Here is a 24654-nt window from a genome sequence, read left to right on the forward strand (position 1 = left end):
CCTCCCCGCTCGGCTTGTATGCGTTGGAGCTTAGCTCAATCTCTGTCGGTCTGATTCTCAGACACTCCTTAAGCTTAATTTATACTCATCATTCTACGGAGTATAAGATAGGCTTTAGCATTGGCTGCATGTCATGCTGGTGTTTAACGAGTTTGAGCATAGTTTGCCTTTGCACTTATCGTAAATGAATCTGGATATAAGATCTGCAGCGCAATACCTAAAATGTCTGGAAAAAGATTTGAAGACGGCAATACATTGATATTGAAATAATGATGTACTTTGTAATTTGTAGTTTTTAAAAAACATGTACTTTTAAGTATGTTCTAAGTATGTTTGAAAAGCAAGTACTCCAGTACATTAACTCAAGCACAAATTTGACTGAGCAACTTTCACTTGCAGTTGAATAATATTTGACCAGGAGTATCTATAATTTCACTCAAGCGCTGGGGTTGAGCACTTTGTCCACCACTGCATTTTCCATAGGAAAGCAGATGTTGATAGTTTTATACCCATTTGATGTGAGTTCTCTGAGTGCTTGGTTGTCGCCCACTGAAGCAGCCAGCTGTCATATTTTTAGAACCACAAGGCCAATTGGTTTGGATTCAGATAACGTGTGATCATCTGGTCTGCATGAGAGAGACTTTATCACCTCTGGATCATTAGCATCCCTGCTAAAGGAGTGGGTCAGATTGTGGACAGTGATTCATCAGCGCTGAGCTAACTTAGTGTGTTTACTATTATTTACATTCGTTCAGCCTACAGGACCATATAAGGAGCCCCAGCTGTGAGAGCCACCCGAAGAGCAGTGGACACGTGCACACGCAGTGGCAAATTTGTAGTAAATCTTCTGATAATTATGCCCCCCCCCCTCCTGACAGGAGAGGAGTAGTACTCACGTGCACAGACTCACTTGTACACACACACACACAGGACCGCGCCCGCTTGCCTCTCTGCCCCTCAACTTCTCCGCGCGTTCCAAATAATCGCCCACCTCTCATTGAAAATGAATTGTAAGGCACGTCAACCGCTCCCCGTCTAAAACGACCTTTGGGTTTATAATTAGGAAAAGATACAGGTTGGGGTTAGGATTAGAAGTTAGGTTTAGGGGTTAGGTTTTGCGTTATGATTGAGTATTTGCACCCTGGTATCGTGCACCTAAAATAGCCGATCTACAAGCTCACGCGCGTCACAGCGCGAAGCATTGTGAGCTTGTAGATCGGCTATTTTTGGCTTCAGGGCTATGGTTAAAAATGGCCAAATTTATTTTTTACATGTAAATGGAATTCATTAAATCACCATCCTAAATCTTTTACTCACAAGTATAGTGTGTGTGTGTGTGTGTGTGTGTGTGTGTGTGTGTGTGTGTGTGTGTGTGTGTGTGTGTGTGTGTGTGTGTGTGTGTGTGTGTGTGTGTGTGTGTGTGTGTGTGTGTGTGTGTGTGTGTGTGTGTGTGTGTGTGTGTGTGTGTGTGTGTGTGTGTGTGCGTGCGTGTGCGTGTTTTGGTTGAGGGGGGAGGGTTGTCGCCACAGAGCGGCTTTGTGTGTCCTCTGAACTTGAGCCAGAAGTCCCAGCTGGCAGGCTGTTACATCACATGACCCCAAAGACGTAGACACATTCCCAATGATGTCACATTGATCACACTATGATGCTGTACATCAGTGTTTCATAAACTTTTTCATTTAAAGGACCCCCCAGTTTAATTATGCATTAGTGCAGGCCACTGACCCCCATTTCATACCATTTTTGTTTGTAATCTCTGGGACCCCAATCCACACTGTACAATCCTCAGTGTTCATTTTACTCAGACAGAGTCCCCGTCAGAGTTACAGAACCAAAAGTGTCCATTATATTCCTAATCGATCCCTTAGCTGGGGACCCCCTGGAACCAACTCAAGGACCCCTGAAGCCCCCCCGAAGCCCACATTGAGGACCACTTCTGTACACAACACCCACTTTCACAATGTGACCCCGTCAGCTTCACACACCGACACACACACCCCCTCCCGGATTTCAACGTAGCGAGGGCAGTTTTCTCTGAGCTCAGAGGAAGATTATTCTATTCCCCTCGTCTTGTTTTAACTGAACGGATGGCGAGGGCTTAACTAACGTCTGTGACCTCATTTCCTGCTGGCCGGGTGGCACAGAGGCACAGAGTGGCAGTGGCACTCGTGGTTTAAAAACCGTCAGTGTTGCATCGGGTGTAAACCGACCTGGAATCTGCAATCCACGGCGACATCCATGAAGGTGATCAGTTAACATTGGGCTTGATTTATATACTTGGTAACTTGCGGCGTTTATACTGAACATAGCGGATCTACAAGCTCACAAAATGTTGCATCATAACACGTTGTGAGCTTGTTGATCCTCTATTTTCGGTGCAAGACACGGCGTGCAACTAATTATAAATCACATTTTCGGTTGGAACAAGCTTTTTGTTGTTTTGAATGTGTGTGTGTGTGTGTGTGTGTGTGTGTGTGTGTGTGTGTGTGTGTGTGTGTGTGTGTGTGTGTGTGTGTGTGTGTGTGTGTGTGTGTGTGTGTGTGCATACGCGTGCGCATGCATGTGTTGTTTATTCTCTCTGAAAGACACCTGGTTTGTTGTGTGTTCGTCATTTGTGGCTTCGGAGAGTCAAGTTGAGTCAAACTCCAGAATGTCTGTTGGCTGACATCATGTCTCTGATGCACGTTCATTATATGACGCCGTGTGTGTGCCTGTGTGTGTGTCCATATGTCAGTGTGTTGCTGGTGTTTACTCAAGGAGCTGGTTTACTTTAACTGCTGTGGTGTTTTGTTAAAGTAAGTCCTCTCAGGGTTGAATTCTTACGGATCAGCGAACCGTATTTATAATCTTGTCGTACTAGATGTACTGTTCCTGCTTTGTTAGATACTAAACAGTGGAGAGAGTTAGGAGTTAGGAGGAGAATGAGAAGGATAGGAAAGCAGATGTTGACAGTTTATACCCATTTGATGTGAGTTCTCTGAGCGCTTGGTTGTCGCCCACTGAAGCAGCCAGCTGTCATATTTTTAGAACCACAAGGCCAATTTGTTTGGAGTCAGATAACGTGTGATTGGTATTTACCACCATTTTGTACTTTATCACTACCATGACCTTATTTTACCAACATTTTATGGTCTAGAATAGTTGTTAAGATACAACGCATTGTGAGCTTACAGATTTACTATTTTCAAATGGCCGAAATGTATATAGGACTGAAGTGGGTAATGTATCTTTTGTAATAATAATCAAAATTAAACAAGAAAATGTACTGGAGTAGAAGTAAAAGTACTACAAATTGGAAATACTTCTGTAAAGTAAAAACACCTCAACATTACTTCAGTAACATTTTTACTGAAGTACAGTACTTAGAGTTAATGTACTTAGTTACCTCAACTCTGCGTTGTGTTTACTTTGGACAGGAAGATCTGTGTTCACTGTAAGTGCGTGCGCGAGGAGCACGCGGTGCGGGCGGTTCCCGGCCAGCTGGAGAGGATGATGACCAAGCTGGTTTCTGACTTCCAGAGACACTCCATCTCTGACGACGACTCGGGCTGCGCCTCCGAGGAGTACGCCTGGGTCCCGCCGGGCCTCAAACCCGAACAGGTCACCATAACAACCAGTACAGACTTATGCTATACACGCACGCACAACGCAAATGTTCAGAGCGCGTGGACATGTCTACACTTATATACTGATTGCTCAACAGCGTCTTGTTTGCAACATTTATGGGAGAAGAAAGTAGTTAATGCTAACTTGATTTATAGGATTCTTTATGGGATTATTTTTGATTTTGTTACGTATTGGCTTCTAAAATGTGCCATTACGTGTAGAGCCCAGCCCGACTGATGCCAATTTTTTAGTCCAAAGCCGATCCAAATTTTGGAGAGTCCTAGACCACTGATTACCAATGTTTTAACTTGTGATCCATATTTTGTAAAAACAAAGTGCAAAACTTTGAAATCAATTAGAAAAATGTAGAAGCTCTATTGAATTGTGATTATAATAATAGCAGATCTACAGTACAAGCTTACAATGTGAAGCGATGTGACTCATTGTGAGCTTGTAGATCTGCAATAAAAAAAATAACACACACATTCAAATGGTTACAAATTGGGACACATCCGCTGCTTATACCGTTTTAAAAGTAAATATCAACCAAACCTCAAGGTCGGGCTCTGGTTAGGTATCTCTTTGTGAAAGTGCTTGTGTACTCTTGCAGGTTTATCAGTACTTCAGTTGTATTCCAGAGGACAGGATTCCTTACGTCAACAGTCCAGGAGAGAGGAACCGCATCAAACAGCTGCTGCACCAGCTACCAGCCCACGACAGCGAGGTAACAGCACTGTGCTGGACATGCAACTCTTACGTACAGTACAGTACCATTCACACCAGCAGCAGTTCTGCTCCACTTCTGCGTTGGGAGAAAGCAGCAAGGTGCAATGCAGTGTTGATTTCGTCGACTAAAACTATGACGAAAAATGTTCGTCTACTACCTTTTTCACTGACGAAAAAAAAAAAAAAAAAAAGACTAAGCTACGATGACTAAAACTAGACTAAATATATTGACAATTTCGTCAACAAATAAAAACTAGACTAAAATGTTAGGGAGAGACGGGTGGAGAAGAGATCCAGTAGAACTAAAAGACAATTAATTTTATGTTTGGTTGCGCTTGGGTGTTGCGCTCTGAAAATAGCAGATCTGCAACCTCACAACGCGTCAAAATGTGCTGTCAAAATCAACATTGTATGGAAGTACCTGAGACTAAAACCTTTTACTGTTTTATAACCATTACTGTTACTATCTGTGCACAGCAAGATATGGTGTTCTGGTATGAAAACCCACATTTTCAATTTAACCAACTATTCTGTACCATAACATAACTACTTGTCTGCCTTTTGTCACAAACCGACCTATTTGACAATTCAGCATGTTATAATGAGTTAATTGTGGCGAGAGCTCCTGCTTCAATATACATACATGGGGCACGCATTAGAGGTACCAATATGTCAATTTGGCCGCTATCGTGGTATCTACGTGTATGTATTTATGGGCGAGGAGCAACCACCCCTTTCCCACAGCAGCAGGAGGTGGATCCAGCAAAAAGCGGAGTGGCAAAGTAGAGAAAGGTTCAACTTCTTCACTGCTGCAATGCGGCGAGACACAGTGGCAAGCCAGCCAGAAGCGTGCTGTGGTCAGAAATAGATGTGGGGCTTTGATGTGGGGCTTTGATGTAGGGTTTTTTCTACCGTCTATACGAACACAATTGGCACATGTTTGGGGGAGGGAAGTCGGGCAGGGGGTGATGATATTTTTCACTACACATACTCCTACGGGCTGGGGCGGCACTTGTCAGCAGGAAGTGTTGTGCGGGAAGAGTAGAACGGAGGCACTACGTCCTCCCAGTGGGGGTTCCAATTGGCATAATGACGGGGAGAAAATGGAGTAAAAAGGCAACAACAACAAAAAGAAAGAAAGAAAGAAATAGACGTGGTCCAGGCATACACACAAAGGTGAGGTGTTTCAGACTTCTTTCACACATCCATTTAGTGGAAAACGCAGTGGTAGAACTCACTGCTGGTGTGAATTCAGGTTTATTGTCTTGTGTTTGGTAATTTTCTGTACTGTATACACCCCCAGCCCCCAATCACCACATAGTTCAGTATGGAAACTAGACTCTAATGTAGTTGCATTTTTTCTATTCTTCACCCCTGAGAGGTGAGTGTGTTTTATAGAATCATCCAGTACTTTAAGGGGCGACTTCTGCACTGCACGGCACCTTGAGAATGAACTAGTAGGGGTGCAACAGTTAATCAAACTAATCAGTTTAATATTAAAATAATGATACTAAAATCTATTTTCAAAAATGGAGAAATTAGCAGATCTACAAGCTCACAACACGTGACACCTTGTGATCTTGCAGATCAGCTATTTTCACTATTTTTGCATGACACCGGTAAATTTATAAAAGTATAAAATAGGTTTTAAGTTGTTAATCAGACTGATCTATTTAGTTGATTATAGAGAATGTATTATCATTTTCTGTGTCAGTTAGTTAAAAATATATAAATATATTTTTGATATATATTTTTTAAAACACTCAACTATTCAATCAATTGAAAAAGTAATCAATAGAATCGCCAAGAAAACAATTGATAGTTGTAGCCAGGGCCGGACTGGGACCAAAATTCAGCCCTGGCATTTTGGTCCGGACCGGCCCATCCCCCCCCCCCCCCCCCCCCCATTTTGTCAACGGGGGGGGGGGGGGGGGGGGGGCGTTTCACTGTTTCAGCCCAGCCCTGCACATGAACTCTGCGGCCGCACTGAGGCGCCTGCTGGAAAGCATTCCCAGCCCAAACATTAACGTAACTAATAATTGGGCCGCGCGACTCGGATATGACCGTAATAACCCGAAAACATTTTTAAAAATATATTTTTCAAAAAAAAATAAAAAAAAATTTTTTTTTTTTTTTTTTTTTTTTTGGCCCAGTGGCCCACTGGCCCCGCGGCCCACCGGGCATTTGCCCGGTACGCCAAATGGCCAGTCCGCCGCTGGTTGTAGCCCTTCTCTGGAGACACAGAATGCATCAGGAGGAGTTATATAAGAGTATCACATCTGTGTGTGTGTGTGTGTGTGTGTGTGTGTGTGTGTGTGTGTGTGCGTGTGCGTGTGCGTGTGCGTGTTCCAGCCACAGTACTGTAACTCCCTTGACGAGGAGGAGAAGAAGGAGCTGCGTGTGTTCAGCCAGCAGAGGAAGAGAGAGAACCTGGGCAGAGGGACGGTCAGACTGTTTCCTGTTACCATGACAGGAGCCATCTGCCAGCAGGTATCAACACCTCGACCCCTGAGCCCTAGTCCCGTGAGCCAGACTGTTGCCTCCAGCAATTTTCAAATGCTTCCGTCATAGTACCGTCTGCACCGCGGAAGCGCTGAAAATGACCCGGGGATAAAGCGGATGTCCCGCCTGTCCCCCACATTTTTTCTACTGTAAATCTAATTGTCCATAGCATATATAGCTTTAAATTAAAACATATATTTTAAAGTTATTTTAAAACAGTGGTTTTCAACCTTTTTTATGCCAAGGACCCCTAAATTGATATACATTTGGCCGCGGACCCCCATCTGAAAATGTTTTCTGCCAGGGACCCCCAGGAGCAAAGATTTGAGTTAAAAATGTTCACTTTAATCTACAGCATGAAGACAACATACTGTAGCAGATATTAACGTGTCCTAGAAGAATCATGTCTAAAGCCACTTTTACACTGCATGGTATGGTACTGACCCAACTCCACTGTACTGTGCTCTACTCAAGGTTACTTCCTTTTCCACCGCAGATAGAACCCCCTCAATGTAGCTGGTCGTCATAGCAATGTCCAACCCTCTGCATAGGAGAGTGCTAAACAATGCTAAAGTTAAAGCTAATGCTCTTAGAAACAGTCTCTATTTCTCAGGTGACAAATAGACCAGGCATGCAGTAGCTCAATATTGACAACAATTCATGTTTGCAACGGTTAGTTGAAAACCTTTGTTAACAGTATTCAGGAGCTTCCATGCAGTGTAGGGGAGTCCATCATGATGCAGTGATGCTTACTTGAGTAAAGGTACAAAAGTATTGGCAATTTGGCATCAACATACTGCAGGGTTCCCCAATAGGCGGCCCGCGAGAGGCAACTGTGCGGCCCGCGACGACTCCTGGCATAAAAAAAACATTTTTGATTTTTTTTTTTTTTTTTATTCTTTTTTTTTTTTGAAAAAAATAAAAATAATAATCAAATTCACACACACTTACAAATTGTGTGTAAAAATTATAACAGACCCCCCTAAAAAGCACTACACAAGAACCCCAGGCCTAAAATAACAATCAAATTAGCTAGATTAGTTAGAAAAAAAAAATCGAAATAAAGTTGACAAAAACAGAAATCAAAATCCACCCAAAACCGCGAAATTTTCGGCCAAAACCCGCCCAAAAAGCGCAAAAAAAAAATTTGGACGCGCGTTTTGCGTGCGTGCTGAATTGGCACCCGAGACAGAATTTGGCCCTTGGGAAAAACTAATTGGGGAACCCTGACATACTGTATACTTAAAAGTACCAAAAGTAGAAGTACTACTGTGAAATGTCCCTTTTTCACACAAAAAAAAGCTTTTCAAAATGTATCAAAATCTTTCGTTGGCGAGTACGGTCGAGGTCAAGTTGACCCGATACTATGCAGTGGAAAACACTACAGAGAAAACTAGATAAAAACCCAGCAAGAAGAGGAATTCCTTTTTACGAGATCCAGATAGAAGCCAGATAGGATACAAGTAGGTGCAGGTATCGCTCAGGGGCCCCAAGGAACACAGGGACCTACTGTACATGTTTTGTTGTGGAGCACTGTGAGCGAACTGCTGAGCAAAACAGGGCCATTATATCTTTCAGCTTAATAGCGAGAGGATGTGACATGTCATATTATGTTTTTTTCCAGTGTGGCAGGCAGATATGCGGCGGGGACATAGCGGTGTTTGCCAGTCGGGCGGGGCACGGCAGCTGCTGGCACCCGCAGTGTTTCCAGTGTGCCACATGCAGCGAGCTGCTGGTGGACCTCATCTACTTCTACCAGAGTGGACAGATCTACTGCGGCCGTCACCACGCCGAGAGACTGAAGCCTCGCTGCCAGGCCTGTGACGAGGTGAGGTCCCACCCACACTGTCCAAAAGAATACTGACATCAAAGTCCGTTTACACGCTGAGACGTTTTAGCAAACGTCACACGGTGTTAAACATTGATTTATTTGCCTCGGGACGCGGGCAAGTCTTTGTTTAAAAGATCTTGTTTATACTTTGTCTCATAGTATAAATATTGGAAATAAATTGTGGTAGATTCTATATTTCTGTTGCCACTGTCAGTGGCTTTGCCTTATTTCCCTCTATAGTCTCTACCTTGATATGTAACTTTGTAAACCTTGCAGACCATTTAGGGCATCTTTGCTGTGGAGCTTTTACTCATTTTAAACAGCCCTTCCAGCCTCTGTGTGTGTGTGTGTGTGTGTGTGTGTGTGTGTGTGTGTGTGTGTGTGTGTGTGTGTGTGTGTGTGTGTGTGTGTGTGTGTGTGTGTGTGTGTGTGTGTGTGTGTGTGTGTGTGTGTGTGTGTGTGTGTGTGTGTGTGTGTGTGTGTGTGTGTGTGCGCGCGCGTGTGCACACGCCCGCCCGCACACGCCCGCCCGCACGAACATCTGATGGATGCGTATTTATATTTATGTCTGTGTGTGTGCGTGAACCCTTGAATCCTTCCCGCTGTGTGTGTGTGTGTGTGTGCACTGTGCAGTGACATCTCTCGTGTGTTCGTTGCAGATCATTCTAGCAGACGAGTGCACGGAGGCAGAGGGCAGACACTGGCACATGAAGCATTTCTGTTGTTTTGAGTGCGAGGCGGCGCTGGGCGGCCAGCGCTACATCATGAGAGAGAGTCGACCGTACTGCTGCTCCTGCTACGAGTCGCTCTACGCCGAATACTGTGACACCTGTGGGGAACACATAAGTACGACATCAAACTGTCTAATCAATCGACCGCTTTGAAGCCTAGCGTCATTATTCAGGGGCGAACGTTAGGGTAAAATAGCAGATCTACAAGCACGACAACGCTACTGAGTATAGGGTTTAAGTAGCCTGGCATGGCCAGACTAGATTCGTCTCGTTTCCTGGCGAGGGTTTGACCCATTAAGACCGGGAACACATATGTGTAATTTTTAAGATTTCTTAGGCTATTGTTTTTTAAATCGTGGAAACTTTTGGAAATCTTTGAATACATGTTTTAAGACGAACATTTCTAACTCCGATCTGTGCTTCTGGGGGTCCCTGGAACAACATATTTTGTGATGGGGGTCCGTGGCAAAATACATATAATTTTGGGTGGTCCTTGACATGGAAAAGTGATCAAGCTTAAAACTACAATCTGTAACTTTTATGTATGTTGTCTCCCTCTCTCAATGGAGGGAGGCAATTGCAACCGATGTCCGAACTACAATAAAGATTTGCATCTAGCAACTATTGTTCAATACGTCTCCTTAAAATACCTTTATTGACATCGTCCACCAGTAGGTGTCCTACCTGACACCAGGGTCGCAATGAAAGAGTAAGGAGACCACCTCCAACCACTGCAGATCAGATGTACCAGTTATATTGTATTAATATACTCTACCATACAGATTGGTAACCTTTAATTTATACTCCATCACTACATTGTGCATAAATTAGGCTTTATAAACACACACACACATTTTTTTCAAGTTGTACATCGAACACGTGTGTGTTTTTTGTTCAGGTATCGACCAGGGTCAGATGACGTATGAGGGTCAACACTGGCACGCCGCCGAGTCATGTTTCTGCTGCGCTCGTTGCCGACTCCCCCTGCTGGGGAGACCCTTCTTGCCTCGCGGGGGTCTCATCTTCTGCTCCAGGGCCTGTTCTCTGGGGGAGGACCCCAACAACTCTGACTCCTGTGACTCCGCCCTCCAGAGCCGACCGCCTCAACACAGACGCTGTGAGACGGCAGAGAAGACCCAGCCGTCACAGCGCTGTTCACCACAGCAGCCACTGGAGGGCAACCTCCCCTTACATCCTGCTAAAGACTGTATTCATACGACTATGGAGAGTAGAGGTAAATACTGGTGACGTGGTTCTCAGGTGCAGTGTGGTGGACAGTAACGAAGTACAGTACATTTACTTGAGTACTGTACATTTTTGAGTACCTGTACTTTACTGGAGTACTTAACTTGTTGTTTTTTTGCTTTCACTCCACTACATTTCAAAGACAAATATTGTGCTTTTGACTGCTACGCTTCTAGGAAGGGACCCCAGGACCCAAACGTACAAAAATACATTATAAATTTACCACTAAAGCCCATAAAAAAAATAGTGACAACAAGCTACAAGGTCAATGCATCACTCACAAATAATGCAATTCGTTGTGAGCTTCTACATCAGCTATTTTCACAAATTTTTAAGACTTTGGACCTTTCTGAAATGCTTATACGATTTTTTATTTTAAATTAATTAATGTATTGATATTAAAAAGTATGTCATTTGTGCTTTTGAATACTTAAGTATTCGTGTACTTTATTTCAAATACGAATTTGAGCAACTTTCACTTCAGTACTGAGTTACTGAGGTTGAGTACTTTATCCACCACTGCTCAAGTGTTATGCAGGATTTGGACATTTATAAGAAAAAACGTTCCACTCAATTATGTCAAAACATGCTCATGATGTACAGTATGGTTTCAATTCAACATTGCATTTCATCTCCCAGGTGTCCTCTGCTCTACTCAAGTTCAAAATGGCAGTTCTTCGCTCAGCGTACAGAACGGCCTCCCTTCACTCAGCGTACAGAACGGCCTCCCTTCACTCAGCGTACAGAATGGCCTCCCTTCACTCAGCGTACAGAATGGCCTCCCTTCACTCAGCGTACAGAATGGCCTCCCTTCGCTCAGCGTACAAAACGGCGTCCCTTCGCTCAGCGTGCATCCGTACCCCAAAGGCTCGTACGAGCCCCTTCCTCACATTCACCGTGGGAACGGTCTGGGGCCGTCGTGGCCCGGTGACCTGCCACCCTACAGCTCAGTGCCAGGAGACAGTGGTGTACCACCTCCAGTCAGCAGTCTGGAGTACATGGCAGACCCTCTGAGCAGCCTGAACTCCAGAGGAACCTCCACGGCCCGGGACTGTTGGAACTGGGTGGAGAGGAGCAGTCAGGTCATGCAAGGTACCACAGATCCTTCAAGACAACACAACACAAATGAAAGTGCATTGGGGTGCAACAGTTAATCGAACTAATCAATTTAATCAATTATAAAATAATACTCGATAATCGTTAATTTAATAATAATTGATTAACAATCTATCCCTATTTTGGTTATGTCATAACAGGCAAAACTTTTTTTTTTTAATCTAAAATGATGAACATAATTCAAAACATATTGATTCACTGTTGATGAAGTATAAAATAACACGTGGATAATCAATTCGTTGATATAGAAAAATGTGCTTCTCGATGATTTGATTCATCGAAAAAGTAATCGTTAGAATAATAGCCATGAAAATAATCGATAGTTGCACCCCTAAATAATTCATATTCATATTAGAACTCTGTGGTTTGTTTTCTAGCTTGTTTACATTGAGGCTAACCACATATAATGTTCCTTTTACCACTGTTACCTTTTATTTATCTTTATTTCAGTTAACCAAGTTGATTTCTCTCTCCCTGTCTCTCTTTCTGTCTCTCTTTCTGTCTCTCTCTCTCTCTCTCTCTCTCGCTCTCTCTCCAGTGTTTCCTCCCCAGAGGATCTCCGTGTCTCCGGTCATCCGTCCCGTCCCGTCCGACTCCCCTCCTCTCCCCCCTGCCATCCCGCTCAGCCTGCCCCCTCCTCTGCCTTGCAAGATCCGTGACTTGATCCCCAGAGATTCCCCTCCCGCACCGGAGCCTCCTCCTCCTCCTCTACCAGAACCCCAGAGCCCCCCGTCGCCCCCGCTGGTCCGCAGCGGCACGGCCAGGGTCAGCTTCAGAGAGCCAATCAGCTGTAGCTACTCTGTCGAGGAGGACGAGGAAGAGGAGGAGGAAGAGGAGGAGGAGGAAGAGCGTGAGGACAGGGAGGAAGACGGTGCTGCTGATGATGATGAGACGGAGGAAGGCTTTGGACGCAGGTTGCATCTTCAGAAAGGCATTCCACCTCAGATGGATCTACTGGGTGAGCAGTTTTTAATTTTTGAATGTTATTTGCTTTATATTTAAAGTCATACTGTGTAACATTTTCAATTAAACAAGTTATTTTTTATTATTATTAAAATATTTGTATTGAATTTTTCAAAAAGGTACACATACAAACACATAACAAACAACTACAAAACACCACAGACACTAGTACTCAATACCCAATGAAACGGATACACATATCATCCAATTACAAATAGACCGAAAATGAAAGGACATTTTAGTACAATACATTGGCATGAAAAGCGGTATTAATATCACAACATTTCAATAAGAGAAAAGAAAAAAGAGAATAAACAAATACATGCTAAATAAAAGGGAAGAATGGAACAGATTGTTTTAGAAGTGAAATGTAATGTAATTAAATGCAAAGTCAAAAATCAGTAAAATAAATAAATCAACTATAACTGGGAGGAAGAGGGAAATGGAAGGGGGAAAAGAATGGCAAATGGCTATATTAAGAAGTTATTTTTATATAATCTTTCACTGGTATATTTTTCACAATAACTATTCCACATTATATATTTTTTCCACATTACACTATTCTAGTTGCAAGTGACTGCCCCTGACAAATGATGCAGGCATCGGAAATGTACCTGAAACTTCTTTATTTATGTATTCTAAAGTTAATAGAGACCGTCTCTGACGACCCTGCAGCATTCATTTTGGAGCAGTATGTCCATGTTTTTGTTTCAAACTGAATTCTCGGAATCACATATTCCAACAGACAACAACAACAGAGCTATCAGAGGTGTCGCCAAAAAGACTACTAAAATGGATGTTACACAGACAGACATTAAACTTGTGATTCTTGTGTGTTAAATTTTGTTTGTCTTTGATCTTCTATTAAAACCCATTTTGTCTTTTAAAAATAAACAACAGACGGATCGTGTTACCACCAGCGTAACTTGAGGAGAGAGTGGAGTCACTGTCGAATGGCGTCGGACTCTCCTCTCCAACTGGGAACCGAGAGGCGCTTCCGCCGCTCTCGCCCCGACCGCCCGCCCCGGCTGGATACCCTGGGCTTGAGGGGGGACAGAGACAAAGACAGAGACAGGAACTCTCTCTCCCTGCCGCCGACCCGCCACAAGCACGACGAGTGCTGCTCCACCAGCTCCTCCTCGTCGGACTCTGAGGAGGAAGGCTTCTTCCTGGGTCAGCCCATCCCCCTGCCCCCGCAGCTGAGACGACAGGACCCCCAGGGCCAGGACTCGCCGGACGGCAAGGAGAGAGAGAGAGAAGAAGATGGAGAGAGGGAGGCGGAGAGAGACTGGGGTTTGAGAGGCAGCATCAGGAGACGGCGGAGGGCCCACAGCCTCGGGGCCAAGGACAAAGATAAAAACTGTGCCATTTCTTAACGCAGCTCCTGACAGCAGAGGAACAAACAAGACTCCTGACAGAGAGATATTGTAAAATAATTCAGAAGAGAATGGACTGTAACCACTTAAACTCTAGCGTCCCTATGCCGGTGCAAACATTCAGCAAAAATAGCTTATACTGTAGATCAGCTATTTTCAGCAAAGATATTTAGTGTAGAGCTAAAACATAAGGGGCCCCTACTATAGAGCCCAGGGAGACTCTGGTCAACTAAGTATATAGGGTTTAAGTGGTTAAACGCTCCTGTCTTCTTTATTTGTTCTTTCTGTTAAAAAATCATAAAAAATTTATCTTTAGAATGTTATCGTAAACCTAATTTATACTTCATCGCACAATGGTGGCACTTGCCTAAAAGAACAGTTTTACAAGGTAACAACATGTTGCGACGTGACCAGGTGGAGAGGAGGGGAGTGTTTTTAGGCAATCGACACCATCATTCAACTGAGTATAAATTAGGCTATATTCTTTTGAATTTCCTAGACCTGAATAGAATTCTCTGTGAACCCCAGCAGCACTACGACTACTAAACAAAGGACAGTGTAAAAGAAGGGATTGCAGTACAGATGTCTTTTTTTTGTACCTTTGTGTTTACACTGCTGATGTGAGGGTTGTTGTTATTTTTTTGCACTTATTCATGAAAACACCTTAAAAATGTAGCCTAGAACTCCTGGTTCAAAAGGGGACTGCGTCTCACATGGAGTACACTGTAGAATTCTTTAGGGTTAAGTTAACTCTGAAAGTGTACAAATGTAACCAAAAGGACCTGTAAGGAGTGGGGCCATCCGCACCAAGCATGATAACTATAACTATTATCTAATAACCATAATTATGGTAGCATCCACACTATATCGTGCTTGGTGTGGTTGGCGCAAATATGTAAATTGACACTTTTATTGTGTACATTCTGCAAGTCATGGTTTTAATGTCACTGTAGAGCACCACATTTGCAGAGAGCTCAGATAGGATTCAGACAGACAGACAGACAGACAGATCTCCTGCAATATGTTTAAACAGGTTCTGTTGTGAAGACACAACCACATCGTTACTGTTCCTACTGTTTTTACACACAGTCATGCATACTAGAACAAGAAATACATGCGATGGCATTAGTAGAAACCCAATCTAAACTCAGAGCACTGCATGGTGAACGCCTTCCCAGATCCTTAACCACACCGAACCCTAACTTAAAGCTGTGTTATGTAACATTTTTTTGTGAATATAATATAATTTGTCCAATCTGTATGGTAGAGTATGTTAATACAAATAACGTATACCATTTGATCTCCCTGCTCCTCAATTGAGACATTTATATCCTGTGTCTGGTTTGACACGATTGGTTGACATTGTAGTACTGCCTGAAGGTTAAAATTCAATTTCTCCCCAGAGCAAGCAAGCAGGCTCTATTAGCTCAGTGGTAAAGGTTTCAGCACTTGGGCAGGAGACCTGGGTTTAAATCCGGGGTAGAACATGAAAGTTACGGAGTGCAGCTTTAACTATGTTTAGCTAATGCCTAAACACATTTAACATTTTAACCTTGTACCATAACTTTAACAACCCATAATGTAATGCCTAAACAAATCATTTCAATTGTATATCATAAGTTAGCTATCTGTAACATAAAGCCTAAACATTTATTCCCTTCGAACCTAGAATCATTGACGTTACCACTGCACCACAAGGCCCAGTGAAGCCGGGTCTTTCTAACCTTAGTTGTATCTAAACCGAACCATATGCGCTACTATAGAATCATTCATAATGTACAGTACCGCATTCATAATGTACCTTAAAGGGTCTACACCATGAATTTTAACTTTTTCTTCATTTTTGTGTGTTTTTGGTCTCCCCCACCTCTCTTCTGTTCCAACAAATACCCGACTTCGAGCATGCAGGCTTTCATAGGCTATCTGTGGTTTTCATGTAAATTGGTCTGAAAACAGTCCGTCAGATTTGTTCCCCCACCCTACGTCACGTCTGGGAACAATTCCTCCCGTTTTTCAGTTCTAACCAACAAAAAAAAAATCCCCCCAAAAAAAAAAATTTTTTTTTTTCATTTTTTTTTTTTTATAAATTTTTTCTTATTTTTTTTTTTTTACTTTTTCCACACAGAACCAGGACATGACATGCATACAAACTGGCTCAATAGCGCCCCGTGCCAAACAGGACAATGTGGTATTGCAGGTGAAAGTGCTTTATAAGCCAGAGAGAAGTTAGTTGGAATGAGTATATCTGAGGCTTGATTTAGGCTCAAACCTTTTGAAAAACGTTTGAGGGACATAAACAATATGATATCAAATATTATTATTATTTTTTAAATTCATGGTGTAGCTCCTTTAAAGCATTAACAATGTACAGTGCAGCATTCATAATGTACCATACAGCATTAATTATGTACACTACATCATTCATAATGAATAGTCCAGCAGTTATTCTCAACCTTTTTTAATTTCAAGGACCTCCAGTTTGATATACATTATCTCTGGGACCCCAATCTACACTGTAAAATCCTCAGTGTTTTTATCTAACTCTGAGAGTGTGCAAATGGATCCAAATGGACCCTTTTGGATACTCTCAAGAGTTACAGAACCAACCATACAGGTCCATTTTGCACCTCTGGTGGTCCCCGGACCCGACATTGAGAAACAGTACAGCGCCACGGTGGCTAGAGAGCAGTTTTGGTTTCTATTAATGCAATTCTCCCAAGAAATGCACAACCCCCACATTCCTCAATTTTTATCATTTTTTTTTATCAGTCTTGTGCAATTCAGCATTTCAGTGATGCTTTTCTATGATAGTTATAAATAGCAGAGGGCCAAACATGATGAGTACTGTACAACAAAACATGGTAGTTTTATACTGTGTGAGGTTATTATCAGTTGTACAGCGGTCTACAGTACAATGAAATACTGTAAAATCATCAATGTACTTGTTTTGCTGTTTCTGATCAAAAACACTCATATTTCTTTTAGCTCAGTTGATATTTTTTATATTCTTGGGTGTTAGTTACAATTCTTTTTTTCTTATTTTGGGTATAAGACATTATCAAAGTGCATTTCCAGAGCTTATGATTACAGTTTGGTTTCTGTAAGTTGATTTTATGGGAACATTAAATTTGCATTTAACAGCTTCTTGTTTTTATTGGAGTACTTCTACAATATGCCTGCATTCATCATAGTAGGGCCATGCATGAACAGCAATAAAATGCTGCCAATCATGTTTAATGTGTGAAAAATGTGTGAATGAATTACAAATTGTAGACCATTTGCTGTGCAGCAAGATAAGTGGTCTGTATTATCTGGCATTATTATCTGACTATATGTTTATGTATACAGTAAAATCTTTAGCGTTCATCTTTTTGTTTTGTTTTAAAGGAGAAAAAAAAAGAAAAGAAAAAAACTTGTCCAGTCTGAGTTTAAACCAACACTGGATTTTACTGTGCACTAGCACTACACAGCAGCACAGTGGTGAGAAAAGTACTCAAATGTTTTACTTAGCTACTAAAAGTAGCAATACTGCAATGTAGAAATACTCCGGAATAAGTCCGGAATTCAAAATTTACTTGAGTAAAAGTGCCTAAGTATTTGTATCAAAATGTACTTAAAGTACCAGAAGTAGAAAGTACTCATTATTCAGAATGTCCCATTTCATAAGTTTTCAAATGTATACAAATCTTTTGAAACTGGCAGATCTACACAATGCATCGCAACGCATTGTGAGCTTGTAGATCTGCTATTTTCAAATGGTCGAAATGTATATAGGGCTGAAGTGGGTAATGTATGTTTTGAAATAATAATGAAAATCTAATCTAATCTAATAATTGTAGTGGAGTAAAAGTACAATATTTGCCTCTGAGATGTAGTGGAGTAGAAGTAAAAGTAGATAATTGAAAATACTCCAGTAAAAAAAGAAAAAGAAAAAAAAACCCTCAAAAGTGTACTTAAGTACAGTGCTTGGGTAAATGTACTAGTTAGTTTTTACACCACTGCACCAGCAGCATGAACTTTCCAAACAACTTAACAGGGACATGACATTGGGTCACATGACCCAGGAAGTCTGCCTACTTCCTTGTGCCAGAGTGTAGGAGGAGGAGCACTTGGACTTGTCAAACAGGTTGGCCCAGAACAACATTGGTTTCACACGCGTTCACTTCACACTGCACTATCTGCAGCAGAACTCTACAGGGTTGGAAGGCAGCAGAGGCCCAAGTTCAACAACACAGTGTCAAGGTGAGTTATGTGTGGAAGGCTTTTAGAATAGTGAGCGTGAATTGTGTCTTAAACTGGACATATAAGCCCAAACATCTTAAAACAAACAAACGAACTGACAGACCTGTCTGTGCTTGTCAGGACACGATCCTACCCAGGCCTTTAAGGTGTGCATGTGGGCTATTTTTCCTCTTGTTTAACTGGTTGGTGTGATTCTGTCTGTCGCTATTGCTTTTACTTTCGTGTTCTAACCCTGTGTTTCACAAACTGTTTTATGTCAACTAACTCGAGGACCTCCACACTGATATTAATTTGGCTGCTGACGCGGACCCCATTTAAAAAGGTTTTGGCCCAGGTCCAGGGACCACCAGAAGAGAAGATCTATGTAAAAAATAAAATAATAATAATAATAATAATAATAATAATAAATAATGTACAAGTTAGCTGTGAGCTTGTAGATCTGATATTTTTGAATGGCCAACGTAATAAATGGATAAAGTGGTTAGAATGATTGTGATGCTATGATAACTGCTTTGCTGGGGACCCCCTGTGAGTCCCCAGACCCCACTTTGAGAACCAATGTAACTAACCTATTATGTTTACCTATTCTTCAAAGCAGAACGTGCAAAGACTCAGAAACACTAAATTAGAGCTTCTATTTTTGCTGGTTATGCATTCCTGTGTAGTTGTTGGTGATACATTGGCCCTACCTTTATTACAGTGCACCATAAAATGTGCTTAATAATTTAGCCGGTTGGGACCCATTTGTATGAGTCACGAGTAAATAAATATCACTTAATTAATCTCTTTAAAAAATGTTTTAAACAAATTCAATTAATTCAAAATAATTTCATAAATGTGTATATATATATATATCTTTTTTTAATTAATCATAGGAATTCCATGAAAACAAACGTTCAAGACGTAGTGAAAATAGCCAATCTGCAAACTCAAAACGCGTCACATCGTGACGCGTTGTGAGCTTGTAGATCTGCAATTTTCACTAGTTTGGGTCCCGGGGAGACACATTTCTCTTTTGAGCTAAAAGGTTTGGGAACCAGTGCTTTAGGCTCTGTTCTGACCTATGTCTGGCTGATAAACAGAGCGTAGTGAGCTGGAAGTAAGTCACTAGTTGATACCAAACTTGTGTCCTGCAGGTAAGATCCTCCAGACAGGCGGTTGGATCGCTGTGTGCTCAGCAGGAGTTTGGCCTGGCTGACTAAAGCTGGAATGGCAAATATGTTGAGAATGTAGATAGATTATCCAAGCGGTATCTTTTCAACTGACGCTCACTCTGTCTGCAGTTTTCCTTCTGGCTTTAATAAGAACTGATTCATCATCCTCATCTTGTAATGGTTTTTTGTTCAGTTTTTTTTTTACTAGGTGCATATTGTTACATCATGTACCCTTTTCTTGTGTATTGACATGACATCAGAACTTGGAATCCTTTTATTGCCTGTATGTATGTGGAGCATAAATTAAGGAACTGGTTCTGTTTAAAGGACGACTTCACCCATTTCTGTAATTGGTCCTCGCTCTGTGTCTCAGAGGAGGGCTGTGGACAATTCAGAAACCCGCCTACCAGTGACATCATCAGTTAGCGGGTTTAGTCATTTTAAACAAGATTTCAATTATTCTATTATAGCTGACTTTCCAGGAATAGAAAGCCTGCAGTTTCTAATAGCTTTGATTCCCTCACTGGTAGGCGCGTTTCTGAACTGTCCACACACAGCCTTCCTCTGAGACAGAGTGAGTTGACAAAACTTTTACCATATTATAGTGAGGACCAATTATACAAAGACAGCTTGAAAATGGGTGAAGTCGTCCTTTAAGGTGCCACAAGAAACATGTAGGACAATGACAGTTTGCAAGACAACAGTGCTGTGTAGAAGCACATGTCAATGTTGTTATTGTTCCTGAGCCACATTACAATGACTAACCATGACAGTAAACAAAGAAGGTTTCACTGGTCCAGAGGGGCTACTAGAGGAAGTCCACTGCAAACCAGCCAACTGGGAGCTTTATTTAAAGATGAGGAGGTATTGTTCCCCTCTAACAGCTGTTGGTGTGTGTGTGTGTGTGTGTGTGTGTGTGTGTGTGTGTGTGTGTGTGTGTGTGTGTGTGTGTGTGTGTGTGTGTGTGTGTGTGTGTGTGTGTGTGTGTGTGTGTGTGTGTGTGTGTGTGTGTGTGTGTGTGTGTGTGTGTGCGTGCGTGCGTGCGTGCGTGCGTGCGCGCGCGTGTGTGTAATACGCTCTGTCTGAGTTCGTCTCCAAACAAAAGATTGTTGACATCTGCTGCGACACACACACACATACAAAGGCCCCATGGGTGACTGAAAATGAAGTCTCACTTTTATTGTGCGTTTGTCTAGAGAAAGATTGATGAGTGGGTGGAACTCTCCTGCATGGCAACCAATGAACGCATTAGGATGTATAACATTAAAGGCTGGTGATTGGGCCCCGTCTTTACGTTTCCAGAGTGAAGGGGGAGGGTTTATGACGGTTGATTTTGTTTGAGTCTCAGTTGTTAAGTTTCCTTAAGTTGTGAATGGTCTGACGAAGAGACTCTCACTGGTCTGAGGAGGTAAACGTTTCTGCTGACTACTCTTTTCCCTACTTTGTTTGTTTTTCCTCTGCATTCCCCTGATTGATGTTTAATGTTGAATTCCATGTCAGTGTTGTCGTTGTGCGTGTTACTGTTGGTTTAAAGCAGCGTCTCTCTTTTTCTCACAGGAAGTGCAAATGTCAGAGCACTTGGGTTCATGTGAGCGGCAGGAGGCTAATATCTCCCCAAGAATGACACACAGCTGTTTATGAGAGAACAATGAAGTGATGCTATTTCACATCTGCAGCACAAAGTGAGGACTGTCATTCCAGAGTGGCGGAAGACAAAGCTTTAGAAACAAAGTGAACGAGGACAAATTCAAATCCACCGTGCCAGTTCCCATCTCCACCAGGATGCCTGTGGAGAGCGTCCAGCCTCTGCTGGGCCGACCGCTGAGGACCGCTGCCCTTGCTACGCCCCCACGCTTGCGTCCAAAGGGTCCGGTAGGGCCGGACTTCTACCGGCAGAGCCCGACGGCAGCAGAGAGACCAAAGCAGAGTGCCGTGGAAAGGCTGGAGGCAGACAAGGCGAAATATGTCAAGAGTCCAGTTGCGCTCTCCAAGCAGCAGCCGATCAGACCCCCGGTTATGCGCAAGCCACCGGCCACAGCTAACGCCGCCATGCGACCCACCAGAAAGACCCCGACGCAACAGAACACGCAGCAAGGGAACGTCCCTTTTAACCTGGCGCACCTCAGTAACCTGATCAATGGTGTGAATGACGGTCACCTCTCCACTTCCACAGTAACCTCTAACTGCACCACCACCTCCACCACCACTACTAGAAGTTTCACCAGCTCTGATCTCGATGACGCCGGGCAGGGAGAGGAGAGGTCAGGTCCTCCTCCTGGGCCAGACTGGTCCAGTCCAGCTAAGGTGAGGTTGAAAGCCTCTGGTCCGGGCAAGGCAGAGAGTCCTGGTCCCGTGGCTTCTCCGGCCGCGGTGACCGTACGCAGAGTGGACGTTATGCCTCAGGCGCGACCGGTGCGGACGGCTCCTTGCAGACCGCCGCGGTACATCCGACAGCCTCTTCAGCCCATGCCGTTACTTTCACAGTCTCCACTCCGCCCGGCTACTTCAAACCAACACCTCTTCTACCCCAGAAAGTTGCCCGGTCCTTCTCCTCTGAAACCTGTTTGCGCTCCGCTCAGACCGGACCACCCTGCCTCCAGCCCGGTCGATGCCTCCGCCCCCGCCCTGGCCCCACCTCCCCTTCCTCTGCCGGTCCTACCCCCCGCCTCCCCAGCGATCACCCGTTTGTCCTCCTCTAGCTCCAGGAAGCGTCCCTCTCTCAGCCGGTCCAAATCGGACATGAGCGAGCGGTACTCGCGGGCCGGGACGGAGCTGGAACGCTTCTTCAGCCTGTGCGGTCTGGACCCGTCTGAGCTGCAGGACTTGACCAAGGCCAGTTCCGACATTGTGTCTCTGGCACGTTTCCGGAGCGCCAGCGCCCCAGGGTCAGAGTGCGGCGGCTCTGATGGGGAGGAGGGTGGTGACGATGGCGGGGAGGATGACGGTGGCGCCGGAGAGCGTGTCCCCTACGGCGTATCTGTCATCGAGAGAAACGCAAGAGTCATCAAATGGCTGTATCAAGTCAAACAGGCCAAGGACAACACAAAGGTCACCAACATGTAGTCTAATGACAAGCTATGACAAAAACTTTCTAAACACTAATGATACTGATTTGAATGGCACGCGGGGGGTTAAAGCTTAAGTTATACTCCATCACAGAACGGTGTCGCTTGCCGAAAAGAACTGATCTACAGTTGCATCGTTAGATTGTATATTAGTTCTTGTCAGGAAGCGACACCGTCCTGCGATGCAGTATAAATAATGCTTTAAAATTTATGGTCACACTGTTTGTAAATTTGAGCTATATTTTTTACCTCATACATGGTAATCCAGGGTTATTTATTGCAATTTGGTCCTCTTAAATAGTAGGGGGGAAATGTAAAGAATTATAATAATGTTTATACTTGATCGAGCTATGTCATTCTGAGGAAGACTTAAAATATTTTCATGTATTGTGTTCCATGTTATGTAGACTTTTTCAAAAGGTTTTCATTGACTCTGCTGCTGTTAGAATGTCACAGTCAGGAAAATCACTTGATGTCTTTAAATGAGTGACATTAAAGATTTAATGGCACAAGAATCAGATTAATCATTGTGTCATCTTCTGTTGTGAATAATGATAATAATAAACTTTATTTGTATAGCACCTTTCATTACATGAAATGCAGCTCAAAGTGCTTTACAGAGCAAGAATACAATTACAGAAAAAGTTAAACTAATTTAACAAAGCAAAAAAAAACATAACCTGCAAAAGCAAAAAAGGCAGTGAATCAGGCAAAACAGTGAGGACATGAATGACAACACAGAGATTTAAAAATCAACTAAAAGCATGAGTGAAGAAGGTCTTGAGCTGTGCTTTAAAGCTATTCACAAAGGCTGCCTGTCGTAGGTGTAATGGGAGTTTATTCCACGCCGTCGGCCTGTATAAGAAGAATGCTGCTTCACCGTGTTTTTTTATGTCATTGTAGGCACTTGGAGAATGGATTTATTTGGAGACTTCCCTGTACTTATGAATTAGTCCAAGGGTTCAACCTAAGATTTTTGAAAAGTTATAGTTTTTAGTTATATTTTTGCACATTACTGCCTATAGATTTAAAATCTTCAAATTCTTGAAAGAAAATGTGAGTCAAGAAATTAGGTGATTTTCGAACTATTCTTTCTGGTGATGTCTGTTAAAATAGATGCTCATATTGTGTGGCGCACATTGAGAACCAGTGAGTTATGTTATTTAGATGGATGACAGGTGTCATGTCTACTTGTTACTAGTACATTTCTTTGCACTGTAATTACCGGACCACTCACCAGTGTTCTTTGACAAAGGTTCAGCATCTGATTAAAAACAACCAAGTTTACAGCTTATGCATGGAAATGTCAGTTTCCATCCACTAGAGGTCAGGCCAGTCCTTATAGATAGTATACTAGTTTAAACAGTAACTTCTTCTACAGCTGTAGAACAACTTCACATTCCAAGTATTTAATCATTTGTGTTCATCAGGAGCACTTCTATCATTCTGTGACACTAAGTGAATTATTTGTCATTAACAGCTATTGTCTGTCTGTTTCCCCAACTAATAAAATTGAATAGTTGAAATGTAGTCGTATGTACTGTTTAGATCAGGGATCTTCAACAAGGGGTCCGGGACCCATTGGGGGTCCTCAGTTACTACAGGGAGGCCACTAAATGTTTGTGACGGGAACCTTGTAAAAACCTTTTTTTTTTTACATTAAATATGTGAATCCTAGCATCCCTATTTTTAGCCAAAAATAGCTCTACAAGCTCACAACACCTCGTACTGCATTGTTAGCTTGTAGATCAGCTATTTTTAGCGGTGCCAGCCGCTCTACTCTTGACTATGTCCGTCCGTATGTCCGTTTGTCCGTTTGTCCGTTATGTCCGTTTGAGCCCGGATGTCCGTTTGAGCACGGGCTTTAAACAGCTATAACTCCAGTTGGCAGCATGCCAGCAAGTCCAAATTTGGTATGTGGACTTACACCACCAATTGGGACGAGCATTGATTGCTGAAGCCCCGCCCCGCCCTATTATAGCGCCACCAGGAGGCCACTGGCTTTAAACAGCGCTTTACACAGCTATAACTCCAGTTCGCATGCCAGCAAGTCCAAATTTGGTATGTGGACTTACACCACCAATTGGGACGAGCATT

At 42.9% G+C, this 24654-nt stretch overlaps 2 protein-coding genes across 3 annotated transcripts in view; both read left to right on the forward strand.

Moving 5' to 3' along the window:
* Nucleotides 1-17236, forward strand: part of prickle3 (prickle homolog 3) — a 34674-nt gene extending 17438 nt beyond the window's left edge. The window contains exons 3-12 of one of the 2 annotated variants that reach the window (XR_014601696.1): nt 3417-3600; nt 4217-4330; nt 6685-6822; nt 8459-8662; nt 9325-9511; nt 10295-10630; nt 11281-11733; nt 12296-12715; nt 13621-15893; nt 16441-17236. Coding sequence is in view for 1 of the 2 variants with exons in the window: in XM_084069688.1 (XP_083925814.1) it covers nt 3417-3600; nt 4217-4330; nt 6685-6822; nt 8459-8662; nt 9325-9511; nt 10295-10630; nt 11281-11733; nt 12296-12715; nt 13621-14096 (2512 nt within the window). In the remaining variant the exon portion in view is untranslated. Of the gene's footprint in view, nt 1-3416; nt 3601-4216; nt 4331-6684; nt 6823-8458; nt 8663-9324; nt 9512-10294; nt 10631-11280; nt 11734-12295; nt 12716-13620 lie in introns of both variants that reach the window. The other variant, XM_084069688.1, reaches the window with a different exon arrangement.
* A 981-nt stretch (nt 17237-18217) lies between these two features.
* Nucleotides 18218-23138, forward strand: fam110a (family with sequence similarity 110 member A). Its single transcript, XM_084069725.1, has 2 exons — nt 18218-18338; nt 21050-23138. Exon 2 carries the CDS (start codon nt 21275-21277, stop codon nt 22553-22555), a length of 1281 nt encoding a protein of 426 aa, XP_083925851.1. The 5' UTR covers nt 18218-18338; nt 21050-21274; the 3' UTR covers nt 22556-23138.
* The last annotated feature ends 1516 nt before the right edge of the window (nt 23139-24654 follow it).

This window comes from Gymnoscopelus microlampas, assembly GCF_963454915.1.
Source record: "Gymnoscopelus microlampas genome assembly, chromosome: 10".
In the NCBI taxonomy this organism is placed as follows: Eukaryota; Metazoa; Chordata; class Actinopteri; order Myctophiformes; family Myctophidae; genus Gymnoscopelus; species Gymnoscopelus microlampas.

Excerpts from the sequence above, each read along its gene's own strand:
- fam110a (XM_084069725.1), top strand. The coding sequence starts at position 21,275 with ATGCCTGTGGAGAGCGTCCAGCCTCTGCTGGGCCGACCGCTGAGGACC.